This window comes from Myotis myotis, unplaced genomic scaffold (assembly GCF_014108235.1).
Source record: "Myotis myotis isolate mMyoMyo1 unplaced genomic scaffold, mMyoMyo1.p scaffold_m19_p_4, whole genome shotgun sequence".
In the NCBI taxonomy this organism is placed as follows: Eukaryota; Metazoa; Chordata; class Mammalia; order Chiroptera; family Vespertilionidae; genus Myotis; species Myotis myotis.
The window spans coordinates 41,061,982-41,089,902 of record NW_023416346.1 but is presented as its reverse complement, the minus strand read 5'-3'; the positions used below and the strand labels follow the sequence as shown (position 1 = coordinate 41,089,902).

General features: G+C 41.2%; 2 protein-coding genes across 10 annotated transcripts in view; one reads left to right on the top strand and one right to left on the bottom strand.

Annotated features, from left to right (window-relative positions):
- The window catches only part of TMEM255A (transmembrane protein 255A), a 77,059-nt gene that overhangs the window by 12,226 nt on the left and 36,912 nt on the right, over positions 1 to 27,921 (bottom strand). For 6 of the 8 annotated variants that reach the window (XM_036304300.1, XM_036304301.1, XM_036304304.1 and 3 more), the window contains 2 exons: positions 21,430 to 21,573; positions 9,066 to 11,448 (listed from right to left, as the gene is read on the bottom strand). In XM_036304300.1, coding sequence (XP_036160193.1) covers positions 11,290 to 11,448; positions 21,430 to 21,573 — 303 coding nt within the window. In that variant the 3' untranslated portion in view covers positions 9,066 to 11,289. Of the gene's footprint in view, positions 1 to 9,065; positions 11,449 to 21,429; positions 21,574 to 27,921 lie in introns of those variants that run through there. The other 2 variants (XM_036304302.1, XM_036304308.1) reach the window with 2 other exon arrangements.
- On the top strand, positions 68 to 8,534 carry ZBTB33 (zinc finger and BTB domain containing 33). 2 transcript variants are annotated; one of them, XM_036304298.1, is made up of 2 exons: positions 68 to 271; positions 3,630 to 8,534. In XM_036304298.1, exon 2 carries the CDS (start codon positions 3,632 to 3,634, stop codon positions 5,648 to 5,650), a length of 2,019 nt encoding a protein of 672 aa, XP_036160191.1. In that variant the 5' UTR covers positions 68 to 271; positions 3,630 to 3,631; the 3' UTR covers positions 5,651 to 8,534. The 2 variants fall into 2 exon arrangements, with proteins under 2 accessions (XP_036160191.1, XP_036160192.1); XM_036304299.1 differs by lacking the exon at positions 68 to 271 and adding an exon at positions 2,023 to 2,083.

Here is a 27,921-nt window from a genome sequence, read left to right as displayed (position 1 = left end):
GGGGCCGTTCCGGAAAGACCCGAGTGCGCTCGGAGTTGGAAGGCGCCTTCGACTCGAGCGCTTCGCCCACGCGCTGTGCCCTCTGTCGGCGGACGTGGGGCAGCGGTTGCAGCGGTGGCGGCAGGAGGCGGCAGCCGCGTCGACGTCGCCCTAGACTGGAGCGACGTTTAAAGAAGGAGCCGAATCGCCGTGGAGTCCGGCCTCTTGTTGTTGGAGGACTCCCACCATTCGGCGCGGCCTGAGGAGGAGAAGCGGCGACGCGGAAAAGCAGGTAAAGAGCCGGCCCGGCTCGGGAGCAGCGAGGGCCGCGCTGCTTCCTCCGTCCCCGGCCGCGCCTGCGTCTGCTTCCTCCTCACTTGAACCAGGAAGCGGCCGAGTTGGAGGCTTCGTTCCTCCGGTCCTTTCTTTGTGTGGGCCCGGGAGTGAAGGAGGGGGGCGACCCGGGAAGGCCGCGGCGCGGTCCCCTTCGCCGTCAGGGGCCCGGGGGCTGCGGGTGCCCTGGGTAGGCCCGGAGCGTGGGAAGCCTTCCACGGAGGCCCACTTGGTGTTTCCCTTGCACTATAACCTGCCTTTTTGTGCCTCTTTTTCTGCTCCTTGTTCCTACTTTGTTTTAGAGCCTTTCTGCCGGGCCCATCCTCCCCTTCTGTCCTCCTCCGGGGCATAACAATGCCGCCTGCTCGGCCTTATCCCCTCCCAGCACCCCCACCTTCCTCTTCGCCACCTTCTACTTTCCCCAGCTAGCCTTATTACCCCCGCTTTCACTGTGCTGCTCCTACCTCTGCCTGTGTTTGCGAGACGCTGCCCTTTTGCGTGAAAGGGGGTTAAAAACCTTGGTTGCAGCCGGCCGGGTGCAAATGGAGAAGGGAGGGGGGTGGAGGAAGGAAGATGGGGTTCAGCTGCTGTTGGGAGCCGCGTGTCGGTTTGTTTCACTCCCTTGCAGCGGATGTCGTTTTTCGCTTTTCCACCATCGCTTGCCCCTCCCCCGCACCCCCCAGTCAAGGATTTCTCTCCCAGTGGTGCGGAATGGCTTTTCCACAGTCAGGTCACAAATCAGACCAGTTTGTGCTGTTCCTGGGCCCACCCTAACGGGGAGGAGGGGAAACCTAAACAAAATGAAACCAAGTCCCAGTGTCATCGGAACATGTCCACTTCACGCATTCCTCCATTGGAAAAAAAGAACATTTGCAAATGACAAAAATTGTGAGATCCTATTCAGAAAACCCATCTATCCGCTGAAAAGTGACTTCTTTCCAAATCCCCATATTTCTGAAGCCCTGGTTGCAGGCTCGCTGTCCAAAGGTCACCCTTTCTGATGAATGCCTAACCTGGAATTCCTTGGTACTGTTAACAAGCAATGCCTTGTTACTGATGATGATTTAAGTCATTGATCTCTAGACTCTTCACTTTTTAGAAGCTATAATTTTGAAATATTGAGAAGGTATTTGAAATGCCTCTGCCTTCCATGTGTCCAGGGTGTCCCAAAAAATGTATACACATTTTAACAGCTGCTAGCTCAATTTTGAAAATGAAATGCATTTTAATAAACACTGCCTTTATAATTATTCAAAGTGTGTGTATACATTTTTTGGGACATCCTATATATAACTTAAGCACTGCAACAATGGTACTATTTTGGTAATTCTAAAGGGAAATATTAGCAATAAAAGTATTTCTTTACCAAAAGTACTTATCAGCTAATTTATACTAGAGGCCCGATGCACAAAATTCATGCAAGAATAGGCCTTCCATCCCCCGGCTGCCCTCTGGCACCCAGGACCCAGGCTTCCCTCGTAGCCCCGGCTTCACCCAAAAGGTCGTCAGGAGGGATGTCGGATCTAATTAGCATATTACGCTTTTGTAATTATAGATACTAGAGGCCTGATGCACGAGATTCGTGCACTGGATGGGGGGGCCTCAGCCCTGCCTGCATCTTCTCGCAGTCCAGGAGCCTTTGGGGGATGTCCGACTGGCACGGAGGCAGAAGAGGCTCCTGCCACCGCCGCTTTGCTTGCCAGCCTTGAGCCAGCTTCTGGCTGAGCAGTGCTCCCCCTGTGAAAGAGCATTGAGCATCTGCCCCCTGGTGGTCAGTGCGCATCATAGCAACCGGTTGTTCCACTATTTGGTCGATTTGCATATTAGCCTTTTATTATATAGGAGGACTAGAGGCTTAGGTGGGTTCCAGCTGGCCCGCCCTGATCGGGGCTGGTCATGGGGAGGGGCCACGGGAGGTTGGCCGGCCAGCCCTGCCCCCATTCATGGGGGGGGGGCAATCAAGGATAGGGTTGGCTGGGGGGGAGGGGCCGTGGGAGGTTGGCTGGCCTGCCCTGCCCCCGATCGGGCTGGTTGGCCAGCCACAGTGCACAACATAGCGACTGGTCATTCCAGTCGATCTGGTCATTTGGCTTTTATATATATAGTTTTATTATATAGGATAGGATAGGGTGTCCCTGAAATATGTATATATAATTTAACAGCTGATAGCTCAATTTTGGAAATGAAATGTATTTTAATAAATATTGCCTTTATAATTATTCAAAGTGTGTATATACATTTTGGGGGGACACCCTATGTATTTTAACAACTCAGGATCATTGTGACTGGGAATATCTATTAAGAAGTGCAAAAATGTTATTTACTGACATCCCCCCCATTTTTTCTAGAGCAATATCTGCACTGTTCCAATAAGCTTATTTTCATTTTCACTAACTCATTTGATGTGAGAATGTTCTCATACCAATGCACATAGTTCTTTACTAACAAAATGTTTTCGGGCAAATAGGCATTAAGAAATGGTAAACTTTTCTTTTCCTTTATCTTACTTTTTATGGTAGCATCTGTTGACTTCATTTGGCACTCTTTAATATTCCACCTCTGGAGATTGTAAGAGAGGTGAGGGGAAGGAGGAAGGGAATGAAGAAAGGAAAGGATAAGAAAGGTGTTTACTGGTTTATCCTAACGAGGCATCACAATTTAAATTAAGAGTAGAAGAATAATGGGACATTTAGAGGAAATAATTGTCAGTGCTTGTAAATGCTGATTTAGTGATTGGCTGCAGGGAGTATTTTTTTAATATGTTCTTAAAGATAAGTTAAAATTTAGGAAGAGTATATATTTCATACTCATTTTTGTATACATCACGCATAGCAAACTTGTGGCCAGCGGGCCACAAACTTTTCTGACATTTAAATCATTCATTTACAGGTGAAATAACTTTTGTGTTCATGATGAAGATTTTTCTTTAAAAAGTTTTAAGACAGCTAAAACTTAATTCTTAACTCTTCTTGAGGAGAAAACAAAATTGGAACTAAGAAAATTAATTCTAATATTTAAAAATTGCTTAGTGGTGATGCATGTATTTGAGATGCAAAGGAAGAGATTACTGTTCACATCTGTAGATCAGTTTAAAACTTGCTTGTCTGTTCTCAGGGGGAAGTCATGAGATTTGACACATGGTCCAAAACCCAACCCATATGAACAATTTATATAAAAGCCAAAAAGTTATGCCAAACTTCAGTTAAAACTTGAACAAATTATTTAATGATGCTGTAGCTAAAATTCTGAATGGTAAAATACTTTTGCTTTTCTTTCCTAATATTCTTTCACCTGTACCTTCTCCCTTTCTCTAATAGGCATGGAGAGTAGAAAACTGATTTCTGCTACAGACATTCAATACTCTGGCAGTCTGCTGAACTCCTTGAATGAGCAACGTGGCCATGGACTCTTCTGTGATGTTACCGTTATTGTGGAAGATCGAAAATTCCGGGCCCACAGGAATATTCTTTCTGCTTCTAGTACTTACTTCCATCAGCTCTTCTCAGTTGCTGGGCAAGTTGTTGAACTAAGCTTTATAAGAGCAGAGATCTTTGCAGAAATTCTCAATTATATCTATAGTTCTAAAATTGTTCGTGTTAGATCAGATTTACTGGATGAGTTAATTAAATCAGGGCAGTTGTTAGGAGTTAAGTTTATAGCAGAGCTTGGTGTACCATTGTCACAGGTTAAAAGCATCTCACGTACAGCTCAGGATGGTAATTCAGAAACCTTACCTCCTGGTTCTAGTGACAAGAACCTTGAAGTACAAAAATCAAAAGACGAAACCCAAGATAATGGGGCAACTATAATGCCTATTATAACAGAGTCTTTTTCCTTATCTGCTGAAGATTATGAGACAAAAAAGATTATTGTTACTGATTCAGATGATGATGACGACGACGTTATTTTCTGCTCTGAGATTCTGCCTGCAAAGGAGACTTTGCCAAGTACCAGTGCAGTGGCACAGGCCCAGCCTAACTCAGGCTCTGTTGCTATTTCAGATGCTGCACCTTGTGCTAGCAATAACTCCCCCCCTTTAACAAATAACACACCTCCTCAGAAACTTCCTACTCCTGTGAACCAGGCAACTCTGAGCCAGACACAAGGAAGTGAAAAAGTGCTGGTATCTTCTGCCCAGACACATCTGACTCCTAACATCATTTTGTTAAATCAGGCACCACATACTACGCCACCAAATGTCAGTCCTTCACTTCCAAATCATATGTCTCCTTCAATCAATTTACTTGTGCAGAATCAGCAGACACCAAACAGTACTGTTTTGAAAGGAAACAAGGCCAATGACGACGAGGAGGAGGAAATTATAGATGATGATGACGACACTATTAGCTCCAGTCCAGATTCGGCTGTCAGTAATACATCTTTGGTCCCACAGGCTGATACTCCCAAAAATGCCACTTTTGATGGATCACTGGTACAGAAGATGCAGATCCCTACACTTCTGCAAGAGCCACTTTCCAATTCTTTAAAAGTTTCAGATATAATTACTAGAAACACTAATGATCCAGGTTTAGAATCAAAACATCTAATGGAGGGTCAGAAGATCATTACTTTAGATACAGCTACTGAAATTGAAGGATTGTCAACTGGTTGCAAGGTTTATGCAAATATTGGTGAAGATACTTATGACATAGTGATCCCTGTCAAAGATGACCCTGATGAAGGAGAGGCCAGACTTGAGAATGAGATACCAAAAACAATTAGCAGTGAGCCGGCCAACAAACGAATGAAAGTAAAACATGATGATCACTATGAGTTAATAGTAGATGGAAGGGTCTATTATATCTGTATTGTATGCAAAAGGTCATATGTCTGTCTGACAAGCTTGCGGAGACATTTTAACATTCATTCTTGGGAAAAGAAGTATCCTTGCCGTTACTGTGAGAAGGTATTTCCTCTTGCAGAATATCGCACAAAGCATGAAATTCATCACACAGGAGAGCGAAGATATCAATGTTTGGCTTGTGGCAAATCTTTCATCAACTATCAATTTATGTCTTCACACATAAAGTCAGTTCATAGTCAAGATCCTTCTGGAGACTCAAAGCTTTATCGTTTACATCCATGCAGGTCTTTACAGATCAGACAATACGCATACCTTTCTGATAGGTCAGGCACTGTGCCTGTAATGAAGGATGATGGTATTGGGTATAAGGTTGATGCTGGGAAAGAACCTCCAGTAGGGACCACATCCACTCCTCAGAACAAGCCAATGACCTGGGAAGATATTTTTATTCAGCAGGAAAATGATTCAATTTTTAAACAGAATGTAACAGATGGCAGTACTGAGTTTGAATTTATAATACCAGAATCTTACTGAACTCCTTTGAAATATCAAAGTTTTGGTTTGGATTAAGGGGTAGGGCTTTCAGAAGACCTATAAAACAAATTAAGAAATTTTATGTGACACGTCATCTGAAGGTAGTTTAGTTGAATTATTTGTTGATAATTTTTAGAAGCAAATTATTCTGAAAGTTTGTAGAGATTGAGAAGTCCCACCCCCAAGTATCTGTTTATATAGATAGCTGTCAGCTCATTTAAAAGGGGCAAATAAAGCTTGGAGAGATAGTTTCCAGAATAGAATTTGAAGAGTCTGAATGTTTTTTGAAAATAACTGGAGTTATTAGCATACCCTAGTATATCTTAAACTTTACCCTTCTATGTTAGCACTTTACTGCTCAATTCTCAATTTTCTTAATATTGAGACTATAAATGTGTGTTGTGTTTGTATATGGCATAAAAAGTAAACAAGAACTTCTGAAGTTGTTCTGGAAATTTTTGAAACAAGGTTCCGCGTGGTTGTGTGTTCTGCTAGTCCAAATGGATAGCAACCTCCTGCCTCCTTCCATGAAAATGGCCATGCAGTCAAGTCTCATCAGAAGAATTAGTTTAGCTCATTAGATTTAAATCTTGCTTTTATTGCCATAGTGTGGAAAAGACTTTGGTGGCTGGGACTAGTGTATATATATCTTTGCTATGTGGTCTCTGTGGTAAAAAATACTAATCTCGGTAATGCAGACCGGAGGAGATGAAAAGTTCTGTTGCATTATTTTTTGAATTTTTGCTCTTACATGTTAGAAGAAGAGTGGGAGTGATTGGATATTGCCTTTTTGTTCATTATGGTTAAAAATAGTCCCATGAAAATTTTCAAATTTTGAATCTGTAAGCCACCAAAATAAATCTTTAATTCTGTATAAATCTTTATACAATACGTTCCAGAAATGAGACTCCTACATATTTTGGGTAGGAGGCTACTGGCATATATTTTTCAATGTTCATATTACTTAGAATCTCTAATAGGAAGTTTTCATTTGAACTAGCTGAATCAGTAATCTAGTACTTTCTTATCAGCAGGACCTTTTAGGTTTTTACCCTTTCGAAAATAAGCTCCATTCCATCTGCAAATTGTTGCAATGTTATAGCAATCAGACACTATATATGGAATGTAATATAGGCCTGTTGATCCCCATTTATCTTGAGACCAGTAAATACCATCTTTCTTCCTTTTTAAATGACACATATTTAAACATTTAGAAAATAAAGTCAAAACTTATTGAAGTGCTAGAACTAAAAGGAAGCAGGTTGGAAAATATAGCCTAGCATTTATAACAAGATTAACTTGTTGAACTTCTTCTGTAAGTGACTTTGCAAAGAAAAAATTTTAATAGATACTGAAAAAGATTGTTGTGCATAGTTATTAGTCATGTGTAACTTTGCTTAAGTATTTCTTAATTCAACATAGATATTTTCTTTCTCCTTAACAATGTATTTTTAAAAATAGTCTATTTCTTGACTTCAAACTTAAAGCTTTAATCGTAATTTCTCATGTATACATCATTCTTCCGATGGTAAACTAGATTTGAAGATAATGGTTTCAGTGTTTCTAAAGTTGGTAGCTGAGGGTATCAGGCATCAGTATTTGCAATAATACAAGGAGAAAGAAAAAGTAATCTGTTGCTTACTGAGGCTTAGAATGATGTACATCTATTTTCTGTTCTGTGAGTCTATATTGTCAAAAACCATTTTGTAAACTAATCCTTGGAAAATTTTAAATTACCTTATAACTCAAGACTCGGCAATCTCTGGATTCACAATATCTGTTTCCTTTCTGTGTAGATGTTGATACCATTACTCTTTGGCTATAGGTGCATTCTGAAATATTTTCAGTAGAAATTTGAGTTTCATTAGTGCTATTTCACCAGTTAGACGTAATTACTCTACAAGTGTGTGATACTGATGCCAGCAGGGCTTCCAGACTTTTTAGACTTAAGTGCTAGGTAAATTAGTTTGTCATCATAAAACTTGGTATTTCCTACGGGCTATTATGTCAAACCAGGAATTCTATAATGGAACACTATCCATTCTGAGTAATATGGATATTATTTTTTGCTTCTGCTGTGCTTTATGTAAATTCTGAGTCTTGAGATTTAAACTGTGCCTACCAAGGTATCTTCCGGAGTTTGGGGGGAGGAGGAAAACCAGAAAATTAAATGGTATTTTTGCCAGAAGACTCTTACTTGCATGTATATCAGGGTCTTCAGTTTTTCTAGACGTTTATTTGAAGTTTGGAATTCCATGTGGAATATTCTAGTAAAGGGTTAATACCCTTTACTCCCAGTATTTATTAGGTTGGAAATCTGCAGCAAGACATTGTATAAAACTTATCGTGGGTTTTCTTATTTTATCCTTAGTTTTCTGGCTATTGAACTTCACTTTTTCTTTCAAGTTTGCATCAAATTTGGTTCTGTGATAAATTACCCATAAATATTCTAGATAGGAACTATTTGAAATAGCAGTTTGTTAAGATGACAGAAAGTGAACTGCTCAAACTAAGTGAAGATGTTTAAATGATCATTATCATTTCGGGGGTAATTATTCCCCACATGCAACTACTATGAGGAATTAATGCTGCAGTGTTTCCTATTGTACCAAAAAAGATAAAACAAATGGTAAAAATGACCCAAGGTATTTTGTATGGTCAAGGCATGCATATTCTAAAAAATTAATTGCTATTCAATAGCACTGGCTTCCTCACCTCTGTCAATCATATGAAACCTTGTTCATTTTCACCTAATGCTGTAATATTCATACTTGTACAATCTTCCCTATCATGACTTTTAAGTTCTACATTTCAACTGTTACCTGATATTAGTTCGTAGAGATTCATATGGCAAAAATAAAATGTTTTGTGATTTTTGAGTGCATTTTTTTTTACAAGACTATCTGTCAGAAGTTATATAGACCTTTATATTCTGTTGTTTTTTCAATTTTTTGTAGCAGGAGATTGGAGCTACTTATCTGATGACAGCAAGATAGAATTCTTCATTAGGTTTTATACGCTGGTTATTTGCATGCCCAATGTATCTTGAACCCTGATAGTCAAAAGTGAGTCGGCTGCTGTCTATCACTTTAGAGCAACAATTTTCAACCTTTTTCATCTCATGCCACACATAAACTAATTACTAAAATTCTGTGCCACACCAAAAAACATCTATTTTTTTGCCAATATAACAAAAAAATAGGCATAATTTTGGTTCATTCACACTGGACAGGTAGTGTGTTAGCTGTTGTCAGTTTTTTTTTTTATTTGACAATCTAAGGGAAAAGAGGTCAGTGTCCCTGACTAAATAGGTACTGCGTGTTTTAAAAATTCTTGTGGCACACGGGTTGAAAATCACTGCTTTAGAACATTTGTGACAACCTTTGTAGTTTCCATGAAGACGTATGTAAGTGGATAAGGAGGAGGAAAATTTTATTATTTTGAAACATCACAAAAGCAGTCTGGATTTCCAACATGGCAGTGATAAAGATTTTAAGCAACATCCAGTTTATAGGTTCTGGATTAATATTTTAATATTTCATGCCCAGTTCAATACTTTAAAGCAGAATTAGGGATAAAGCAGTAAAGATTACAAAATGCAGTCAAGGTACATATTGGAAATACAAATTCCTTCATTACAGCAAATGTTTTGCAAAATAGTAAAGCAGCAAATATTAATTTTTCTAAGGTAACATACACTTCATGTAATTTGATGTAATAAAAAAGAAGCTGCTCAAATTAAGTGTTACAAAATCTGTACTGTTTCAAGTTATTTTGTAAAGTAAGAAAAATACATAGAAATGAGCCAGAATTTTAACACTTTAAGAAATGTGATAAATGTAGGATATACTGTGTAATGGTGCCTTTAAAAAATTAGATACAGATTCACTAAAGCAAAAGGTAAAGTGTAAACAGCAAAATATTTAATTGAATATTACAAGTTGATACTTGTAAGTCAATTGGTTATTAGTCCCTTTTGAAATCCAATAGAATTTTAATGTGCTCAGAACTATAGAAAATAATAGTAATTTTATATAACACAAAAAGATTATAGTTTTTCAGATTTGAAATCTGGATGAGACATCGTTCATGGTGCTGAAAATTAAACTGAATGTCTTGCAAACATTTACTGTGAACAGTGAGTGCACTTGTGCCTTGATAATTCTTGATGGCTGGGTGTCTGCAAGGTAGATGGGAGCACCAGCATTTGCCTGCTAACTCTAATCCATCAAGTCAGGAGGTAGCTAAATTGGCTGGAAAATTTTCCAGTATGTTCTGTTTGCAGAACTGTCTAATTAGGTACCCTCCTATAGCCTCTGTATTTTTACATGATACAAGTCTAGGGTTATCGATCTTTTTTTTAAAATCAATCCTCAGGTTAACATAAGATTGCAATGGGAAGTGTTCATTTTGAAGTGAAGGCATGAGTGCCAAAGTGTTAAATCCATCAGGTTGATGGTTTAAAGCTATGCCTAATTAAAAGAACTGCATAAATACCTACCACAATGTGCCAGATGGATTTTTAATCAACAATAACACAATAATTTGTCAAGTTGGCTACATTTGAGGTTTTGCAGATTTAAAGCAGCATTGTAACACTTTCATAATCTTGAACACTGTCATAATTGGTCTCAACAGAAACAGGACCAATAAGAGCGGTGGCATTAAAACACAGATGATCTTTTGGGGTAGAGTGCAGGATACGTGCGGTTTGCTAGGGTTGAAGCACAATATTTGAAGATTAAATAGTCACAAAGATTAGTAACAATTCATGTCATGAACCAAGATTCTAATCTAGCATTTTAATTCTGAATTTAACCATAAGATTTATATCTGTAGCAAAAGTTTTTTGTGATACTGCAACATGTAGTAGAACCACTGTCTCCTAAGTTATCAGATGTATAACAGATCTCCTTAAAACAACTCACATGTTGCTCTCTGTATTTCAGTGCTTCCAGAACAATCAACCCTGTTTCCCGCTACTTGAATGGATATTGCACTTTTCCCTTTGAGAGGTACCAACAACAAAAGCTGAGCTGAATGATCACGACAGCCATTTTTATAATACTCATAGAGAAGGAAAAGTTATGGGCAGCTTTTTACAACATCCAGACACAAGTAAACTAAGTCCTAGTCAGAACTCTCTGCATTGGAACTACTGTGTAGCCCCATCATCTGGGAAATTTTCCTTAGGAACTGACTTTAGTAGTAGGGAAAGATAGGGCCTATAAGCCAGGTACGTCAGCCGAGGTACTAGGGTGGCAATCTGCCAAGGGCTTGAGGACAACACTCCATTTACACAAAATGAAACAGATGACAACCACACTTTAGCTGAATACAGAGGCAGAGCCATAGGGTAATACAGGTCCAAACATGACAAGCTTCTTGCTGGGCTGGCTCCCCAGCCTTGCTTAGAGCATGTGTACTGTTCTTCATGGAAGTCCTGGGTTCAGCCTAGCCACCCCTGCTCAGCACTGATAACAAATAAACTTTATTCCTATCTTTCCCTAGCCTGGCAGCTGTTGTAAAACTTGAAACTATGCATAAGAATCACACTTGAAATTGTGTCCCCTATACACTTCCACTAAAGCAGAAATACAAAAGCCACAATAATCCCAATAGCCAGCGGACATTCCTCTTTAGGGGCTGTAAGGTGGTGGCTTTTCAAAAGGCGGGTAGTAGGGTGGAGAGTAACGGGGTGGTGCACTGGAGGACCACATGTAGCTGGGTGAAGGAGAGGCAGACTGGGGCTCATCAGAAAGTCCAGAGGGAGGCGAGGGTGGAAAGATACCAGAATGCTGTGTAATGAAAATAAAACAACATCAGTTTGGGTAGTGAGGTTGTAATTCCCCAAAGTCAGTTGTTATTTAAAAATGAAATGTAGACCAAGTTTGTTTCTGTTTGGAACAACAAAGAGCTAAAACCACAAAGTTAATGAGGGGCATGAAACTGGGCTGGTCTCACTTTCTCTTAGTCACTCAAGCTGTGAAGCTCATGCAGAGATACCTTGGACTCCTTCTACCTCTCTCGTTGAACCCCTTTTCCATGTTTATAACTCAAGCCTTCAATACCTCTCTCTGAGCTATGGCAATAGCATCCCAACTAGTCTTCAAAAAGGTAGTTTGGGCCTTAAGAATATTTGATGTTAAGTCACTAATACATGGGGAAGTCTTTGCTACAAGAATATAACACAGAACCCATCTCATAAAACAAAAACTAAGGTCAGAGAGGTTAAATGGCTTTCTTGGATCTGTAGTCTTGTGTGTGTTTTTTTTAATCCTCAACCATGGATATGTTTTATTGATTTTTAGAGAGAAAGGGAGAGAGAGAAACATTGATATGAGAGAAACCAATATTGATCAGTTGCCTCCTGTATGCACCCTGACCAGGGATCAAACCCACAACTCAGGTATGTGCCCTGACTGGGAATTGAACCTGCAACCGTTTGGTGTATGGGATGATGCTTCAACCACCTGAACCACCCAGCCAGGGCTGGATCTGGAGTCTTAATCTAAGTCCAACTTCAATTTCATCTTAACTGTGGCCCACCCCCTCAATACAGGGTAGGTGGGAGAGAAAAGAACAAAGGCATGAATAAGAGGGTGGAGCGGGGGTTAATGGGGGGGGGGATAAGGACACATTTGTAATACCTTAACTAATAAAGAATTTTTAAAAAAGAGGGTGGAGCAATATGTAAAGTTGCAGAGACTGAGGATTCCATTTTACTTTGTGTTGTCTAACCGGTGGTCTTTGAAAAGGGAGCAGATTTGGATTTAAGAAATACCAAATGAATTGGCATGTTAGGAGTCATTTACCCCTTCTCTTTCCCTGGACCCTAATGATTTTTCTGCTCTAAAAGAGTTGGCCTGTTTTGTTCATTGCTGTATCCTCCAGAGTTCAGAACAGAGCTTGGCAAGTAGTAGGTACTCAATAAATATTGAATGAGTGACTATAACTTCAGGAGTATGTAAGATGAACTTGGCATGTTTATTTTTTTAAATGATACCTATTTTCAAAGAATATGGTCACATCTCATGGGGATCATTGCCTTGCTCCAATGGTGGAGCATGGCTGAGACCTGAAGGCTGGAGGAGGCTGGAGGGATGGCAAGAGGCAAGAGGTCAGTTTTAGGCTCTCCAGAAGAGCAAACATAAGCTAACAAACAGGGCTGGAGAATGGTCTCAACTCTAGGAGGAGTTGGTATACTTTTTTTAAAAACCCACTTACACCAAAATTTCTCAAGAGTTCAAGTAGTTTGGAGAGGTCGAACCCTTACTTTGTTCAGCTTGCCAGAGTCTGAGTAGATTATGTATTTTTTCCAGGCCTGAAACAATCTAGAGTCAGCCTGAGACCAGCTGGCTGATTCTCCTCATCCCCAGTCCTGACCACTGCCCAGGTTTCTAGGCTTTACTTGAGACACTGAAATATCTGTCCCTTACCACCTAATGTTAGGGCTGAGAAGAAATTGTAGCTGCGATCTTCCCCCTTCCTCTCCCACCCCACCCATTATTTCATCTTGAATGAAGGATTGACAGGTTCATACAACCTGCAAAGCTGTTCAAGGCAAAACAACTTGAGGCAATGGATTCAAGCCAGATTCCTTTATAAAATCTCATTTTTTTCTTCCTTCCAAGGGAATATGTATCAGTATGGTGATTTCCTAGTTTTTTACTCTGTGCCCCAGAACTCTTTCTCCTTCTTTCCCTCCTTCCTCTTCTGCTGCTTTCTTGAACTGATAACACTGTCTTAACCAAAGAGGAGAGCAAAACCCCACCAGGAACCAGATCTCTGCTGGGGGTATGGAACTCTGTCCTTTGAATCCAGCTCTAGGATGGGTAGAGTCAGGAGGCCATTTTCATGTGTTCCCAGCCACAAAAGGGAGGGGCACATTTCCTACAGTGGAGCCAAAGGCAGTTCTGTCCTGAAAGGCATTTAAAGGCTTCTGTGGGCAGCAGCTGCTGTGGGTGGCAGTTGTACACTTTGATAATAAAAGGGGGTGGTACAACGGCCTTTGGTTTTCACTTCTGAGTTTCATGTTTGGGAAGTATTAGCAGGGGGAGAGGTGGAATGATTCTCACTTCCTTTGAGGCTGCTGGGAGTCTTAAGGATAAAATTGAAGGGCTCTTGGCAGAGCTACAGGGCTTATTGGCTGCAGTCCACACACCCTTGGGGTTTGAGTTGTTGGGGGTGGGGAGGAAAGGCCCACAGTACCAGTGCATAGTTTCCTAGCAACAGGCAGGCACCTTGGGAAAGATCTGGCTTTGTTGCAGCCGAGGAGCTGGTCTGGTGCATTTTGGTTCCTGCCTAAGAGTCGACTTTACTAATGGGACAGGCAACTCAGAAGAACAGAGCTTTGAATCCTTGCACACCACAAAGCATGAAAACCATCTAAAGAGCCTACTGCTAGGCCTAGTCGGCTCAAACTACCCAAGCTGCTTCTTAGAGGCTGGAGTGCCTACAGGCTGATGGCACTAAAAGAGGACCACCACCCTTTCAGGACACACACCGCTCTCTTGCATCTTTGCCTGCCCCCTCTCTGCAGGATGGCTGACCCATACTCTATAAGACCAACCTGCATTTCTGTTACAGTGGGCTTCTCTCTTCAGAAGTACTGGGAGGCAGTAACTCAGAAAATAGCCCTGGCACTGACCAGGTGATAAAGGTTACCAGCAAGAGATGCCGTGTTCCCAGGGGAAAAGCCAGAGTCTGGTCTTTGCATTCCCCTTCTGTTTCTTCCCCAGAAAGAAAAGCCAGGGAAGATTGAGAGGAGAGTGGCTAAAAGGAAGAGGAAGAAAAAGAAGGGAGAGGTCAGAAACCTGAGAAAGGAGGAGAATAAAGGAAAACCTTGGCAGGAGGAGGGAAATAAAGAGAAAAAGTTGAGTGGCAGCAGCAGCAACACCTTCTAAGGCTCTTAGCAACCTGTGCTATACACCACCTCCCCCAGGAAAGCAGACCTTTCATTAAATGGGTCCAATTTATAAAGGGTCATTTTTTCACGGCTAAGATGAAATCTAGTGTGTACCCTCATGTAGTTAAATAAAGAGCATAAACAGAGGTGCTTACAGTTTTCATAGGTTTAGACTTTTGTTTTAAGCTAAACTTGGCAATTCACCAAATGGACAGGAAACAGATCAGTCCATGGTTAGAATAAAGCCTGGGGACTTGCCCAGCAGCTAGACCGGGAAGTATGGCTGGAATCCTTAAGTGGTTTACATAAAGTTACGCTGGGTTGACTTTCCCAGGAGAGGTAGAAACTGATGCTTTTGACCTGATAGACTTTGGACTACTTGGCTGGAGCTGAAGGACAGGTAATGGGGAAATGAGTGCAAGGGGCAAGAGAAGTGAGTATTGGGGTGAAGAACAGGGAGGCAAAGGTAGTCTGTTTATCTCCTTCCTGCCTTGGGGGATGGGGATTTCATTAGAACAGTGGTTCTCAACCTTCTGGCCCTTTAAATACAGTTCCTCATGTTGTGACCCCACCATAAAATTATTTTTGTTGCTACTTCATAACTGTAATGTTGCTACTGTTATGAATCGTAATGTAAATATCTGATATGCAGGATGGTCTTAGGTGACCCCCGTGAAAGGGTCGTTCGACCGCCAAAGGGGTCGCGACCCACAGGTTGAGAACCGCTGCATTAGAAGCAAGAACACCTTGGAGCCCCATGTTTGAAAGAATCCTGTTTCTCCAAGCTCAGCTCTCACAGAATCCTCGGGGCCAGGTGACCAGAACCAAGTGCCTGCTCATGTCTGTCCACAAGAAATGTTTCCCAAGCTTCCTAATTGGACAGCTACCCAGTAAGGGCATGGCTTTGAGGGGTTCAAACAAAACCCTATAAACCTCTTTCTTCTTCCTTCTATCAGCTTCAGGGTAAAAGGGAAGCAGAAGTCACCAGAATAGTCCTATTTGGAAATGAGCAGAAAGGAAAAGTCATCCAGAAGAAAGTCTAGAAAGGTCAGTTTTCCTGATATGATTTGGGCCCTTTTACAATCCGAGAAGAGCATAGGGAGCTCTGGCTTTTTTGGGGCGGGGAGGTGAGGTCTGCGCTTCTGGTGGTTTTATTATAAGAGCTAGTGTACATTTTGTTGACTTTTTAAAAATTTTTAAAATTTATTAATTAAGAGAGAGAGAGAAAGAGACTTGTGTTCCACTTATTTATGCATTCATTGGTTGATTCTTGTATGTGCTCTGACCTGGGATTGAACCCACAGCTTTGGCATATTGGGACGATGCTCTAACTAACTGAACTACCTGGTCAGGGCCTGACTGATTTCTATTTATCTGAGAATATAAGCAGATGTTCCCCGTCCTTTTGGCTTTCTTGGGTAAAGACTGGTATTTCCTCCTATGAAACTATAGGGGAATGGAATTTAGTGAACACAAAAAAGCTCAACTCAAACACTAGATTAGAACAAAATACCATTTAAGTTCTAAAGGGAAGCAAATCACGTAACATACCCCTCATATCCCCATCAAACAACTATAAAGTCTCCAAAAGGAAAATACAAAAGACAGTTTGAACCTAGGGAAAGAACTAGGAGAGGTATGTGTCCCAGTAGCCCCTGCAGTGTTGAGCAATTTAATAATGTAATAAGAGACCCTTTCTGAGTCATGATTAGGAAGCCCATAATTTAAACCAGTAGAAATACAAATATCTTAAAATTAACTGGGGGAAAGATCTGTACTGTGTTCAAATGTACAGCTTTTCCAAAGAACCTCAAGCCAATCTCTCAAGTCAGACCTGGATACAAACTCTTGCTTTTCCACTTAACATCTCTGTGGGGTAGTCACTTACTTTCTCCATGACTTAGTCATCTCATCTTAAAAATGACAATGACAAGGGTATTTTCATTAAAGGACTAAGCAAGATGATATATATAAAAACACTTCTTAGCATAGTGCTTGATACATAGTAAGTGCTCAATGTATAGCAGCTGTTATTAAAAAGTAGAGGCCTCCTCAAATCCCTGGAGGCCCGGCTATGAGCCCATAGTGTAGGTCTGGGTGAGATGGCTAGATTTGGATCCCTGCCCAGCCAGTGTTGCTCAGTGAATTAAGCATCATCCCATGGTCCAAGAGGTCTCCGGTTGAATTCCGTGTCAGGGCACATGCCCAGGTTGTGGGCACAATCCCCAGTAGGGGGCATGCAGGAGGCAGCCTATCAATGTTCCTCTCTCATCAATGTTTCTATTTCTCTCTCCTCCCTCTCTATCTAAAAATCAATAAAAACATATTTAATAAATTTGGGTCCCTTTGCTGGGTTAGGTACCCTGTTTTTGGGTTTCCATAGCACTCTTGGTAATAGTCTATTTACTTTTTTGTCCTCACTGCTGTCCCCTATCACTCCCTCAAATCTAGAAACTGTCTAATTCATAATGCAGGGCCTATGCCTCAGTTTCTCTATCCACAGCTCTTAACACAGTGCCTAGAACATGGGAACACAATGTAAATATTAGCTGGACTGAAACCAATAGCTTGAGTCACCACTGGCATTGTCAATCTTGCCTTCATCCCTGGAGTAGTGTTTGAATGAGGAATGATAGAGAAAGAGATGTCTCCATACTCTAAGATAGCGCTTCCTATCTTATTTTTTTAATAAATCTTTATTGTTCAGATTATTAGTTGTTTCTCTTTTTTCCCTCCATAGCTCCCCTCCACCCAGTTCCCATCCCACCCTATGCCCTTACCCCCCCACTGTCCTCGTCCATAGGTGTACGATTTTTGTCCAGTCTCTTCCCGCACCCCCTGCACCTCCCACACCCCCTTCCCCCTGAGAATTGTCAGTCCACTCCCTTTTTATGCCCGATTCTATTATATTCACCAGTTTATTCTGTTCATCAGATTTTTTATTCACTTGATTTTGAGAATCACTTGTTGATAGATATGTAATTGTTGTCACTTTGTTGTTCATAATTTTTATCTATACCTTTTTCTTCTTCTTCCTCTTCTTAAATAATACCCTTCAGCATTTCATATAATACTGGTTTGGCGGTGATGAACTCCTTTAGCTTTTCCTTATCTGTGAAGCTCTTTATCTGACCTTCAATTCTAAATGATAGCTTTGCTGTGTAGAGTAATCTTGGATTGTAGGTTCTTGCTATTCATCACTTTGAATATTTCTTGCCACTCCCTTCTGGCCTGCATAGTTTCTGTTGAGAAATCAGCTGACAGTCATATGGGTACTCCCTTGTAGGTAACTAACTGTTTTTCTCTTGATGCTTCTAATATTCTCTCTTTGTCTTTTGCCCTTGGCATTTTAATTATGATGTGTCTTGGTGTGGCCCTCTTTGGATTTCTCTTGTTTGGGGTTTTCTGCACTTCCTGGACTTATAAGTCTATTTCTTTCACCAGGTAGGGGAAGTTTTCTGTCATAATTTCTTCAAATAGGTTTTCAATATCTTTCTTTCTTTCTTCTTCTGGCACCCGCATAATTCGGATATTGGTATGCTTGAAGTTGTCCCAGAGGCTCCTTACACTGTCTTCATATTTTTGGATTCTTTTTTCTTGTTGCTTTTCCGGTTGAGTGATTTTTGCTTCTTCATATTTCAAGTCTTTGACTTGATTCTTGGGATCCTCTAGTCTGCTGTTGGATCTCTGTATATTATTCTTTATTTCAGTCATTGTATGCTTAATTTCTAATTGGTCCCTTTTCATATCCCTGAGGGTCTCACTGAATTTCTCGGAGGTTTCTAGAAGATTCTTGAGTAACCTTATAACCGTGGTTTTGAACTCTATATCCAGTAGTTTGCTTTCCTCCATTTCTTTCATTTGTGACATGTTTCTTTGTCTCCGCATTTTGTCTGCTTCCCTGTGTTGATAGAATGGCTTTGTATATTAGGTGTCCTATAGGGCCCAGTGGCTCAGCCTCCCTAATTACCTAAGGTGGTAATTAGGGAGGCTGTGTGCACCCCTTTGTTGGCTGTGTGCACAGTCTTGTTGTAGTTAAGCCTTGACTGCTGTTGGTATCACTGGGAGGAATTGACTTCCAGGCCAATTGGCTGTGAGGACCAGCTGTGTCTACAATGGGAGAACTGCTATGCTGGAGATACCCTTAAGGGGCAGGACTTGCTTCAGTGGGGCTTTGGTGCTCACTGAGTTTGCCTCTTGAGTGTGTGTCTCTTATGGATGTGAAGAGTTGTAATCTGGTATGGTCTCACACTGACCACTGCGTACACTGGCTCTTGGATCTTCAAGGAGGTGCAAAGTCAGCCACTGCCTGAGGCCACCCAGCAGGAGCTACAGAGAGATCTACAGAATCCTCCTCTTTGTTTGGGGTTTGGAGGTGCCCAGATGAGGCCCAGCTGTGAAGCAATGCAGGCTGCTGTTGAGCCTTAGGCCTTATTTTGGAAGCTCTGGGGCTCTCTGACCCAGCTGCAGTTTATTAGGTTTTAAATTGCAAAAGGACAGGCCATTCATATTCAAAAGCCTCTACACACAGCTTGGGTGGGGTTGTAAATTGGGTGGGGCGGGGTCTCAGGGAATCACCAGGACAGAGCAAACAGCAATGGCTGCCAGTCAGCCCTGCCCCGGAGAGGTCCCTGGGTCTCTGTGTCCTGCAACCCCGTGCATGAACAATGATCGCTGCAAGCACCTCTGTGAGAAAGCTGCCCTCGTGTCCTGTCCCAATGCCAGACAGTCCAGTTTCTCCCCGTATGAGTCTGGGTCCCCAGAGTCTCTCCCAGAACTGGAGTTCAGAGCACTCGGGAGCTTGTATCTACCTCCCAATTGAAAAAGACAACAGTGCACCCAGTTGCCAGCCCGTTTCGCACGCGCCTCCGTACCTCCGCACTTCCGCACCTCCTACCAGTCTCAATGCGCTTTTCTCTTTCCACTCAGCCAGTCTTCCCGTGGTTCTGGATGATATCCGTTTTGTCTTTTAGTTGTAGTTTTGATGTAGTTGTGTGAGGCAGCAAGTACAGGTGTTTACCTATGCCACCATCTTGGTTCCTCTCAGCGCTTCCTATCTTAGAGTTTGCAGCAACCATCATCACCAGGGAGATCATTGTTCCTACTTAAGGGGCTCATTATAAAGTGAATATTCCTGTAATCAATATGGTTTACTTTGATATAAAAAAATGGAGGTGGCCTCTTCATTGAATCCATGTATTGCCCCTCTATCTCAGGATGACTTTTTATTACAGGGACTGAAGAGAATGATGACCCTCCTCGTGTTGGCTTTAACATCCTTTCATTCTCTTAAAGGATTTTTTTTTTTGCCTCCATTACAACTAAAATTATCTACGCACTTTTTGAACATACCTGCGTTTTCCGGTTTATATCATCTATTTGGGTAATAAGTTCCCTGAATTGTTTACCTGTGAATATGTAGGTTTTAAAACAATTTCTAACATTATGTTTTCCAAGTTTTAATGGACACCTCCTGGTTCTAGTATTGTATTTTATAACAGTGAACAAGTCCATGTTCATATTATATGTACAGTTGTCCCTTGATATCCATGGGGAATGGTTCCAAGACATCCCCCCAGCCCCCGAATACCAAAATCCCCGGATGCTCAAACCCTTATATAAAATGGCATAGGACAATGCAGACAGTTGGCCCTCCATATCCACAGATTCCCAATCGCAGATGGAAAATACTGTTCTCCATCTGTGGTTGCTTGAATCTACAGATGCAAAAGCCTGAGATACAAAGGGCTGACTGTTTCTTTATTGATAAAATCCACGTATAAGTGGACCTGTGCAGTTCAAACCTGTGTTGTTCAAGGGTCAACAGTATTACTATTGCAATGTAGAGTCCTAGACCTCCCCAAACTGTATCTAACCCAAACAAAAATATGATTTATTCAACTATATGGGGTTTTCTAGTTTCAATTATTTTGTTAATCTGAACCTAAAATTAGGTTTCCCAAGGGTTTTGCATTTCTAAACTAGCTGTTTAACTGGAAGCACCCAAACACTCTTGCTTTTATGTCCCCTTGGAGCATTTATGGGCTCTTAATCAATAGAAGTAAATTCATTATGAGCCTCCCGTCCTTCAAAGATATTGCCTTTGGTTCCCAAATTTTGAATTAACCAGATTTTAGTGTAATTCTAGTTTTCTGTGGCCAAGTTTACCACCACTAAAAATGCCTAAAGGATCGTTTCATTTGTTTTCTCAAAGTGCTCTGCACACAATGAATTCCTTTTAATTAAGAGCCTTTTTTTTGGTTCCATTTTTCTGTGCTTAGTCTCAGCTCAAAGGAAAATAGGGAAAGTGCAAATTTGGTAACATTATTCCTGACCTATTTGATAATAGGACAACAAAGGAGAGGGGGGAGTTATAAAAATATTTTCTCTGTGTAGTCCTAGTTAGGAAGTCTGGAGAAAAAGAAGGGATTCTTACAGATTTGATTCAAATCCGTGTGTGGCTCAGAATGTCTTTGTGCTAAGGATCAGGATGAGGTCTCTTCCTGTGGCAGAGAAATAGAAAATGCCACTATTGGACAGGGGTCCATGGTGAGGTACTAATGAGTACCATCTTCTCCTTGGTGTAGGTCAAGGCAATTTGAGATAACTTGATCTTTCCTCTATTCTTCCATCTCTCTGTTTCTTCTCCAGTTATGTCTTTCTTGCCCTTCCCATCTATCCTATTTTTGCATGCCTACATAGTCCTTATGCTAGTCACTGGTATCCAAAGGTTGCTAAAAGCCATCAGGGACAAAGAGCCTGGCTACCTCATACATATTAAGGAGGTTCCATGACTAAGGAGAGAACAAGAGAACATGAATGAGAGCAAGGGTATTGGAGAGTTCTTTTTTTTTTCTTCCTCAAAACATACCTGAAAGTCATAAGCAGAATATGGTGGCAGGTGAGGAGGGCTATGGTAGTAGGTATTGTAGGATGCCACTTGAGGACGAGCATAATAAGAAACAGTTGGATGGGCATTTTCAACAGAACAGTTCAGTGCCGGGAGAGTTGGATTCTGTAGAAAACCACACATTAGAAACAGCATTAAAGTTCATCACTAGGAAAATGATTAAATAAACAGTGGTACATCTGTACTACAGAATACCATGCAGAAATAACCATTATTGATAAATAATTTAGTGACAGAAAAAGTTGTCCAGGATATGTTGTTAAATAAAAAAAATAATAAGCCACTGGAAAAACTATAGAGACAATGATCAGTGGTTGCCAAGGGTTGAGGCTGTGGGGAGGGATTAGTAGGTGGAGCATAGAGGATTTTTAGGGGAGTAAAAATACTCTATATGATGTTACACTGATGGATATGTCATTATACATTTATCCAACCCCTGAAATGTACAATACCAAGAGTGAACTATATGGTCAACTATGGCCTTTTGGGTGATTAAAATGAGTCAATATAGGTTCATCCTTGGTAACAAATATACCACTCTAGTGGGAAATGTTGATAATAGGCTATGTATGTGTGGGAGCATGGGGTATATGGGAAATCTCTGTATCTTCCTCTCAATTTTGTTGAAAGCCTAAAACTGCTCTAAAAAATAAGTCTTTAAAAAGGAAGCCACCACATCTAACAAATCACTACAGGAAACATGAAAATATCTGGGAGATACACAATGGACTGACTCAGAATAAATTCTTTCCAAAATCAAAAAAATAAATAAAAAGGAAGCCATCATGTTATATTAATATTGCATGATCCCAATTTATGTAAAAAATAAAGACCCAAACAATTATATATGTATATTTGTAAATGAAAAGAAATTAATTTGGAAAGATTCACAACAAACTGTTAACTGTGGTTATCTCTGGGAAGGGGAGTAGTAGTAGGAGGTAAATGAGGACTCTTCACTTTCTGTTATATAGCCAGAGTTTTTACAACTAATATGAATACTTGTGTCATTTACCCTCAGCTTATTTTGAAAAATTCAAACCTATAGAAAAGTTAAAATTATTTATTTGTGATATTTTTTTTTAAAAAAAAAGAAGAAAAAAAAGATTCAAAATACACAATGTCAAATAGACAAGGCTGAACAGGCTACTGCTTTTGCTATGAAAAAATGTAATGGGTCACAAAGGGATTTTAAGAGTTGTGAGGATTCTGGTAGATTCCAGTCCTTTGAAGGAGCTCCCACGTAGACATGAAGTGTATTTATTTCTCATTAGCCCTGCAGGCTGGAGGCAAAACCCTAGCAGTGAACAGAAACCATGAAAGACCAAGCAGAGTATACTGATTATTTTTTGCAAACATAATAATGCAGAAAAAATTAAATACTATTTTAATATGGTGATGTGTATAGCCCTTTAAAGGTTAAGGCTAATCTTGTCCCAGATGGGAGTCCTGCTCCCAACAGGGCCAAAGCATTGCTAAAGGAAGTCATCACAGCTCATTAGTTCCCAAAGAGGATTGTGATTTGTATCTTTTGAGTGCCACATGGGTCAAGGTGTGGGGCAAACATTTTTTCCATTTTTCATGTCATTGAAACCTCCATTTGTATGGATAATCAAGAACTGTTTTCAAAATCAATGTGTCTTGTTTCTGGTACACATCCTATATAATAAAAGGGTAATATGCAAACTGAACCTAAGGGCAGAACAACCCAGAAAGACCGGTCACTATGATGCGCACTGACCACCAGGGGACAGACGCTCAACACAGGAGCTGCCCCCTGGTGGTCAGTGCCTTCCCACAGGGGGAGCTCCACTCAGCCACAAGCTGGGCTGACCTCTCCCGCCTCCTCGGCAGCATTAAGGATGTCCAATTACGGCTTAGGCCTGCTCCCCCCACGAGCAGGTGGACATCCCCCAAGGGCTCTTGGGGTGCCAGAGGGATGTCTGACTGCCAGCTTAGGCCCGATCCCCCCCAGGGAGCAGGCTTAAGTCAGCAGATGGACATCTCCCGAGATGTCCTAGACTGTGAGAGGGCTCAGGCCGGGCTGAGGGGACCTCCTAAGTGCAGGAATTTTCGTGCATTGGGCCTCTAGTATACTCTATATTAATAGAGAGCAGGAGCTTACTTTCAAAGTTATAAAAATGTGTGGGCAGGCTTTGGCAGTGGCACAGGCAACCATATTGGGGTGTTGGCAGGGGAAACTCCCTTATAGCAAGTTTCAACACAGTTCTGTTGCTCTCTTCTTTGGTGTGGGTTACTGTTTACATTTCTAGGAGGCTTGAAGAGCTACAAACCTCAGTCATTACGATGCAGCTCACAGGCAACCAGAGAAATATTTGTTAGCCTCTCTCATTTGTGGGAGAGAGCTGAGATCTTGGATCCCAAGACTTTATTTGCTTTACAGAGAAAGAGTGCTCAGAAATGCCCCTACCTCTCCACCAGCATTCTAAGAATAAATTTCATCCCTGGAGGAAGTCCCATAAATCATATTCCCTAGGCCTTCTGTCAATTAAAAAAACCCACATCTATAATCAAGAGATTTGACTAACCAAGGTGGATTAGATAGTCATTATCCATCTTTATCAGAATACATGCTTATACTTGGCTGCTAATGCTTTGGGTACAATAGCATGGTTTATCAAATACATCATAATAGATCAATGGTTCATTGTGTATTTTCTCAGAACAACAACCAAATACTTCCAAATATCTTTTCCAACTGTATAGATAACATATGGCCAATTTTAATTCTTGATGTAGTAATTCAACAAATAATGAATTAATTATTTGTATTGAGTTAAAGAGGTAAGAAGATAAATAGTATTTCTATAACTTGGCATCCAATTAGAGTATTTCTAGATTCAGTGCTTTATCACTGCCATTACTTTGTTTTCATATATTTCTTTTCCTAAAAATGAAAGGTCACCAATGAAATCTCAGTAATATCCAAGAAACAAACAAACAAACAAATAAACAAACATACCCTCCAGCTCTTGCAAAGTTCTTCTATGCAAATAAATTAAGCCTAACTATAGAGAAACCACCACGCAATGTAAACTCTATCTATAAAAATTTTTTTGCGTGTGTTCACCAAGTCCAGGGGGCCAGGATAATCTTTGAAAAGAAGATTGAATGAACACTGAAAAGCCACAGAGAGAAGAAAGTCAAGAGTAGAGGACAGATAGAGAAAATGGACAGGGCAATAAGATAAGATGAGGGATTGAAGGAAGGTAGAGTGAAGAGTTGGGCAAGGAAGGAGCAAAAGAGATGGCCCCAAATAATGGTCTGGTTATGTTTTAAAGCAATAATTCTGATTTTACAATACATTTAAATATTTTTACAATAAATTTAAATACTTTTTCCATTTCCATGTCATCGACACCTTCTCCATTTGTATGGATAATCAAGAGCTGGGCACCGTCTCTATTTGTGTGTGTATACAGGAATGTGTGTATTTCTATTAAAATTTCTGGAGTTTAAGCCATAAGACCCCCATTACTGATAAGTAGCATTCTAAACTCCAGTGAAATAAAGGCTGCTAGGTAGCACAGGAAACATTGAAAGCAATCTAGTCTGGATAAAACGGAGTCTGTTCTGAGACAATAATTGCGGACTTTGGAAAGAATGCCACTTTTATTCCTCCCCACTTTACTCCAAACCAGAGACAACAATTAGGAGAAAATGACAAGATATTATCACTTTTGCAAGATATATTTCTAATCCTTATAGCTTTGGTCAGCAAATACTTTATCAAACATTTCTTTAGGATCCTTTTTACCAAGCACCTCTGGTCAGGGAATGAAGTTGTCCTTTTTCCTTTCAAGATCCCACAAGGCTGGCAATGGTGGCTCCTAGCTGATCCTGTTGAGGACTGCCAGCTCACAGCCCTTGGCTCCTATCCTCACTCCCTAGGGAATGGCTTTCATTAGCCAGCACCCCTGAGTCTCTGTGCAGACCTCAGGCCATTCTACTCAGAGGGAAGGTACATCGAAAGTCACTAGCCACATTTGGACCTAGACTGAGGATTTTAGTTAGGTTCATTTGGTTGATGTTCCAGGATTTTCTACACCATGTATAATTTTAATACAGCGAGCTAAGTAATTCTTCCATGGTGGCCCCATCTTACACTCCTACTAGTGTTCTCTCACCTTATGAATCAAATATCTTGCCCCCCTGTTCTTTGCTTTCATCTTTCATTTTCCTCACTGGTCCTTGCCTGAGTTCCTGGGCTTGGTTGGCATTTGATAATGAACAAAATTTCCCTTGCTCTCCTCCTCTACTATTAAAGAAGCTCCCAATAGTTGTAAACAACTTGCTTTAATTTTTTGAAATTAAAGCATCGAAACAAAGGAGGTAATTTCTGTTAAAACCCTTGTAGAATTAGAAAGGGCTATCCAAATACTAGTTAAGAGAAGCTGGGATGGAGTAGAAAGAGCAAAGGCTCTGGCATCTGAGAAACCTGGGCTCCAGTCCCAGCTCTGTTGTTTAACTCTGGGCAAGTCACTTGACCTCTGTTGGCCCTTCATCTGTGAAATGGGGGCAGGAATACTTACTTACCTCACAAGTTACTAGCAGAGCGGAGAAAGTAATTGTGCAAAAGCACTTCATAGAGAGTACAGGGCCATTGCTGCCACCTATGAGGACAGACCATCAACAACCCTCCCTTTCCCCCTAGAGAGCCAAGGACACAGTGAAGTTATGAATCAGAAATAAACCTAGACATCAATGGTCCACTGAGTCTTGACAGGGGTCCTTGCCAGGAACCCCATTGAAACTACCAAGTAGCCACCATCCACTCCATTTGTGCCCATGTCTGAATGCTCTAGGAATGATTCAGAGTACTCTTCACACTGGTCCTCATGACCCATCTCCTCAACTCACCAACCTAGGAGCTTCTTCACCAGCCAGCCTATTTCAGATTTGGCTTTCACCTATACCCTGGGGAAATTCTTCAAGAACAAAGGATATTCTTTTCTCCAAAAAAGCCCCAACTCAAAAACAGTTTTTCCGCTCTCACACCCAAAGTTCCCTCAGGTCCAAACAGGAAATCCTTCTCCCTCCTCCTTCTTCCTCCTCCTTCTACCTCTGAGGGCCCCACCTTGATGCTTCCCCCACTCCTCTGTGCTTGGGCTTTCCTGAATGGAAAAAGGGGCATGGGAATGAGAAGTACACATACGAAAGAGAGAGAGAGAAACAGACAGACAGGCTGGGCATGAACAGGAAAGGATTTCTCTTGACTTAGGGTCACCAGCAGGAACACTCAATGCTTCCAGTCAGCATGATTCTGCCAGGGATTTGCTGCCCAAAACTGCAGTTTTTTTTTTAGCCCATCTTTCATTTTCTATTACCCAGCCTTTTGACAGTCCAGAGTCAAATTAAAACTGCCTTTCAGGTTCTTGTTCCTCAGGGACCCCAAAATGGGACAGAAATAGCCAAGGGCCTAGAGGTTATCTGTCTCATTTTTGAGGTCAAAGGAAAACCGCTTTTAGGTACAAAATAATTCCCTAAACACATGAGGGACATTCCTTTAAAGCAATAGTACACAGCCCTGGCTGTAGATCAGAATCGCCTGGGCTTCAATTTAGACCATTTAAATAAGAATCTCTAGAGGAAGGGGCCCAGGAATCTGGGGTTTTTTTAAGCACCTCAATTGATTATATTCTCATAGGAAGCCAGGAGGATAATAAGTTCTAAAGCTATTATCTCTATAATTTGAGATCAAGGTTTATTAAATAAGTAAATAAAAGCTTAGAAATGCTTTAAAAACAAAAGAAGAAAGGAGCCCACTGTTATGAAGCACCTACTGGGTGCTGAGTCCTGGCGTGCCTTTGCAGACACACACAAAGATGGAAAAGAGTTGAAAGAGAGGTTAGGGTATGTGGGGAGGCTGAGATTGAGGTTGAGGTTGAGGTTGAGGACAAGACCTGGCAAGCAGCTTAGCCCAGGGCTGGCTCTTCAAATGCAGGGGGCGCGGCAGCGGCGGGGGGGGGGGGGGTGTTAAAAAAAGAGTCCAGATGCTTTTTCTGGAGAAACTCCAGGATGAAATTCCTGAGAAGAGGAAACTACCATTACTCTTACCTGTAGCTAAAAAAAACCACAGGACCTGGGTGTAGAGGTGCAATGGGGAGAAAAAGAGTCGGGGGGGGGGGGCATCTGTAATACTCTCAACAATAAAGATTTTGAAAAACCAACTCTTGCCTTCCATCTCTCCCCAAGTCTGTTAGGGGAAAAACTACCCAAAAAGGTTTCTGCTAAAAGTGTGTTTAGGGTGGGGGAGAGTTTGAAAAAGCTATCTATCTATATAAAAGCATAATATGCCAATTAGACTGGACAGCTGAACGACCTTCCAGATGTCCTTCTGGACGACCGAAGCAGGGGCTGCGAGAGCCAAGCCCTTTGCACGAATTTCGTGCATTGGGCCTGTAGTATTTACATAACCAGAATGAACCAGAG

Coding starts and splice junctions, on each gene's coding strand:
- ZBTB33 (XM_036304298.1), top strand. CDS start 3,632: ATGGAGAGTAGAAAACTGATTTCTGCTACAGACATTCAATACTCTGGC.